We start from the raw sequence: 5,763 nt of genomic DNA on the forward strand, positions 1-5,763 counted from the left end.
CCCTTACATGCCATCGTAGACTTCATACTGGAGAGAAACCTTACAAATGTGAAGAATGTGACACAGCTTTCCGTTTCAAATCAAACCTTGAAAGACATAGGAGAATTCATACTGGAGAGAAACCGTACAAGTGTAATGAGTGTGAGAAGACCTTTAGTCGGACGTCATCCCTCACATGCCATCGTAGACTTCATACTGGAGAGAAACCTTACAAATGTAATGAGTGTGGCAAGACCTTTAGTCAGGAGTTAACCCTTACATGCCATCGTAGACTTCATACTGGAGAGAAACCTTACAAATGTGAAGAATGTGACAAAACTTACAGTTTCAAATCAAACCTTGAAAGACATCGGAAAATTCATACTGGAGAGAAACCTTACAAGTGTAATGATTGTGGCAAGACCTTCAGTCATATGTCATCCATTGTATACCATCGTAGACTTCATAGTGGAGGGAAACCTTACAAATGTGAAGATTGTGATGAAGCTTTCACTTTCAAATCAAACCTTGAAAGACATAGGAGAATTCACACCGGAGAGAAACCATACAAGTGTAATGAGTGTGGCAAGACCTTCAGTCAGATGTCATCCCTTACACGCCATCATAGACTTCATACTGGAGAGAAACCTTACAAGTGTAATGAATGTGGCAAGACCTTCAGTCAGGAGTTATCCCTTACATGCCATCGTAGACTTCATACTGGAGAGAAACCTTACAAGTGTAAAGAGTGTGGCAAAGCCTTTTGTGGGCAGTCAGCACTTATTTACCATCAAGCAATCCATGGTCTAGGGAAACTTTACAAATGTAACGATTGTCACCAAGTCTTCAGTAAGTCTACAACCATTGCAAATCATTGGAGAATTCATAATGAAGAGAGATCTTACAAGTGTAATAAATGTGGCAAATTTTTCAGACATCATTCATACCTTGCAGTTCATGGGCGAACTCATACTAGAGAGAAACCTTACAAATGTGAAGAATGTGATGAAGCTTTCAGATTCAAATCAAACCTTGAAAGTCATAGGAGAATTCATACTGGAGAGAAATCATACAAGTGTAATGAATGTGGCAAGGTTTTTAATAAAAAAGGAAACCTTACACGTCATCATAGACTTCATACTGGAGAGAAACCTTACAAGTGTAACGAATGTGGCAAGAAGTTTAGTCGAAATTCAGCTCTTGTAATTCATAAGACAGTTCATACTGGAGAGAAACATTACAAGTGTAATGAGTGTGGCAAGACGTTTGGTCGAAATTCAGTCCTTGTAATTCATAAGGCAGTTCATACTGGAGAGAAACCTTACAAGTGTAATGAATGTGGCAAGGCTTTTAATCGAAAAGCAAACCTAGCACGTCATCATAGGCTTCATACTGGAGAGAAACCTTACAAGTGTAATAAATGTGGCAAGGTTTTTAATCAACAAGCACACCTTGCACGTCATCATAGAATTCATACTGGAGAGAAACCTTACAAGTGTAATGAGTGTGATAAGGTTTTTAATCAAAAAGCAAAGCTTGCACGTCATCATAGAATTCATACTGGAGAGAAGCATTAGAAATGTGAAGCATGTGATGAAGTTTACAGTCCCAAATCAAGCCTCAAAAGACAGGAGAATTCATACTGGAGAGAAACCATACAAATGTAAGAGTTTGTGACAAGGCTTTCAGGCATGATTCACACCTGGCACAACATACTAGAATTCACACTGGAGAGAAACAAGTGTAATGAGTGTGGCAAAGCCTTTAGTGGGCAGTCAACATTTATTCCTCATCAGGCAATCCATGGTATAGGGAAACTTTACTAATGTAATGATTGTCAGTAACATTACAACCTTCAGTAACGCTACAACCATTGCAAATCACTGGAGAATCCATAATGGAGATCTCACATGTGTAATAATTGCGGGAAATTTTTCAGACATCATTCATACCTTGCAGTTCATTGGCAAACTCATGTTGGAGAGAAACCTTACAAATGTCGTGATTGTGCCAAGGTCTTCAGTCAAGCTTCATCCTGTGCAAAACAGGAGAATTCGTACAGGAGAGAAACCTCACAAGTGTGATGATTGTGGCAAAGCCTTTACTTCATGTTCACACCTCATTAGACATCAGAGAATGCATACTGGACAGAAGTCTTACAAATGTCATGAGCGTGGCAAGGTCTTCAGTCTGATGTCACTCCTTGTAGAATATCAGAAAATTCATTTTGAGGTAATTGTTCCAAGTGCAATGAATATAGCAAACCATCAAGCATTAATTGACATTAAAGTGTTTATGTTAAGAGTATTGGGCCGGGCGCGGTGGCTCACGCCTGTAATCCCAGCAGTTTGGTAGGCCAAGGTGGATATATCACTTGAGGCCAGGAGTTTGAGATCAGCCTGACCAACAGACAGGAGCCATTTTCCCAGCCTGTTTTTTGTTTCTTTAACAAAAACTGATAGGGATATTTCTGGGTATTGTGTTGAATCTAAATCACATTGGGTTATATAATTATTTAACAATATTACTTTTTCCAAACCAGCAATATGGGTTATAAATATATATATACACACACATATATATATATGTGTGTGTGTTTTAATCATTTTGATCTGTGTTTTAGATTGCAAAGTACAGCTTTCTCACCTTTTTACAGTTATTCCTATTTAAGTTCTCTAGCAAATGGAAGTGTTTATAATTTTCTTTTAAAATTGTTCATTGTTAATGTATGGAAATTCAACTAATTTTTGCTGCTGATATTGTATTGTGCAGATACATTGCATTTGTTTGTTAGCTCCAGTAGTATTTTGATTGACTCTTTGTGATTTTCTTCACAGAAGATCGTGTCATCTACAAACAAATATAATTTTACTTATTTCTGATTTGGATGAGTTTTATTTCTTTTGCTACTTAATTGCTCTGTCTAGGACAACCAGTATCTATTGAATAGAAGGGGTGAGCGCATTCTTGCATCATGTGAGATCCTACAGGAAAGCATGCCATTTTCCCAGCTTGGTTATTTACTCGTTGGTCATTTCATGGATGGTCTTTCTATTGTTGGGGTAAATTTCCTTCTCTATCTATTTTGTATAGGATTTCTATGATTATTAGATTTTGAATTTTGTGAAATGCTTTTTCTCCATCTATTGAGATGATGTGGTTTTCATCTTTCGTTCTGTTCAAGTGGTATATCACATTGATTTGCTTGAATATGTTGAACCATCCTTGCATCCCAGAAATATGTGGCACTTGAATATCTACAATCCTTTTTATAGCCTCTTGAATACAGTTTTCTAGTACAAGAGGTCTTCAAGAAGTTAATGGAAAAATATGTAGTATGTGTATTATGAGAAAATTGTACATAAATTTCACAGTTTTTGCAACAAAATAAACTGGTACAAATCTGTTATAACATGTCGGAATAGGCTCTAGTTTAAGGTACTCAGAAGGATAAGACATGAGTTTGAAAAGAGACTCTGTCAAAGCAATATAAATCCTGCTGAAATTGAAACAAGAAGAAACATCAAATTTACAATGAGACCAGATGCAGTGGCTCAGTCCTGTAATCCCAGCACTTTCAGAGGCCAAGACAGATGGGTCACGTGAGCCCAGGTGTCAAGACCAGCCTGGGCAACATGGTGAAACATCCTTCTTTACAAAAAATGCAAACATTAGCTGGGAATGGTGGCACATGTCTGCAGTATTTTTAGTAGAGATGGGGTTTCACCATTTTGGCCAGGCTGGTCTTGACCTCCTGACCTCGTCACCCACCTGCCTCAGCCTCCCAAAGTGCGGGGATTACAGGAGTGAGCCACTGCGCCCACCCCCCACCCCATATCAGTTTTACAAAAAAAAAAAAAATTAATCTTGTTTGTGCCACAATGAAGAGAACTGACACCTAACAGCAGAAACAGTATTCAGGAGTTCAAGAACAGGCTGGTTAACGTGGTGAAACCCCATCTCTACTAAAAATACAAAAATTACCTGGGTATGGTGGTGGACGCCTGTAATCCCAGTTACTCAGGAGGCTGAGGCTGGAGAATCGCTTGAACCCCAGAGGCGGATGTTGCAGTGAGCTGAGGTGGCACCATTGCACTGCAGCCTGGGCTACAAGAGCGAAACTTTGCCTCAAAAAAAAAAAAAAGCCCCTTCTCTTCCTCTCTCCTCTCGTGGTGTGTGTACGTGACTCTGCTTCTTGCCAGGTCTTCTCACAAGACGTTCAGGATTAAGCGATTCCTGGCCAAGAAACAAAAGCAAAATTGTTCCATTCCCCAGTGGATTCAGATCAAAACTGGTAATAAAATCAGGTACAACTCCAACAGGAGACATCGGAGAAGAACCAAGCTGGGTCTATAAGGAATTGCACATGAGATGGTATACATATTTATGCTGTCTGAGCATCACAATCATGTTACTATATCAAGCGGAAGATGTCAGCACTGTCTGGAGAGTTGTACGTGTTTTATGGGGAATATATTTTTTTCTCTCTGAATCTGTTATGAACGTGTTAGTTGGATGGGTTCAGTAATAAATATGTGAGACTTTTCATTTCAAAAAACAAAGTCAAATGATGTCATTCCATAGAGTACCTTAATTTCTGTATTGCTTTCTTCTTTTTTTTTTTTTGAGATCGGGACTCCACTGGTTTCAGTGGATCACACCTGTGGTCCTGGCACTTTGGGAGGCTGAGGTGGGAGGATTGCTTGAGACCAGGAATCTCCTGGGAATCTTCTCATCTCCCCTAACCCAGTTTATGACAGACATTTGGATTTTACTGTTATGGAAAAATCTATATAAAACAGTATCAGTGTGTTAAAGCATTTTGTCTGTCACAAGCTTGTGAAAGGAAAATAAAAATTACTAAGCCAGAGAGAAAAGTCAAGCTGGGAACTGCGTCAGACAAACCTGCCTTCCATTTTTTTCTTAAATGAGATAGCTACAAGGATTTTAAAAAAGCTACATAGAGGCTGCACACAGTGTCTCATGCCTCTAATCCCAGCACTTTGGGAGGCTGAGGTGGGCGGTTCACTTGAGGTCAGGAGTTTGACACCAGCCTGGCCACCATGGCAAAACCCCATCTCTACAAAAAATACAAAATTATCCGGGCATGGTGGTGCGCACCTGTAGTCCCAGTTACCCAGGAGGCTGAGGCAGGACAATCGCTTCAACCCGAGAGGAGGAGGTTGCAGTGACCTGAGACGGTACCACTGCACTCCAGCCTGTGCAACACAGCAAGACTCCATCTCCAAATAAAAATAAATAAATAAATAAATAAATGTGCCCAGACGCAGTGGCTCATGCCTGTAATCCCAGCAATATGGGAGGCCGAGGGGGGTGGATCACAAGGTCAGGAGATTGAGACCATCCTGACCAACATTGTGAAACCCGATCTCTACTAAAAATACAAAAATTAGCTGGGCGTGGTGGCATGTGCCTATAATACCAGCTACTTGGGAGGCTGATGCTGGAGAATCGCTTAAACCAAGGAGTCGGAGGTTGCGGTGAGCCGAGATTCTGCCACTGCACTCCAGCCTGGCGACAGAGTGAGAATCCATCTCAAAAAAAAACAGTAAATAAATGTAATCTTAATCTCCAAATCTGCCATTTCAATTTATCAAATGCACAAGACTCCATGCCTTACAGATTTAATTTTCTGTATATGTTCTATATTAACACCATTTACACACCTCGCCGCAACACTTTTATTTATGCATTAATTGATGACTATATGAATTGAAAATAGTGGTAATTTCATTTCTACCCACTCTCTTTTACAATACTCGA

General features: G+C 39.8%; 1 protein-coding gene across 1 annotated transcript; it reads left to right on the forward strand.

Annotated features, from left to right (window-relative positions):
• The first annotated feature begins 16 nt into the window (after positions 1 to 16).
• LOC108520957 (zinc finger protein 845-like) lies at positions 17 to 1,814 on the forward strand. The gene is given in 1 exon segment (XM_017860541.1): positions 17 to 1,814. A coding segment is annotated over 1 exon segment (1,233 nt). The 5' UTR covers positions 17 to 413; the 3' UTR covers positions 1,647 to 1,814.
• Positions 1,815 to 5,763: the final 3,949 nt, after the last annotated feature.

The sequence above is a fragment of the Rhinopithecus bieti genome, unplaced genomic scaffold (genome assembly GCF_001698545.2).
Source record: "Rhinopithecus bieti isolate Rb0 unplaced genomic scaffold, ASM169854v2 scaffold_56566, whole genome shotgun sequence".
Taxonomy (NCBI): Eukaryota; Metazoa; Chordata; class Mammalia; order Primates; family Cercopithecidae; genus Rhinopithecus; species Rhinopithecus bieti.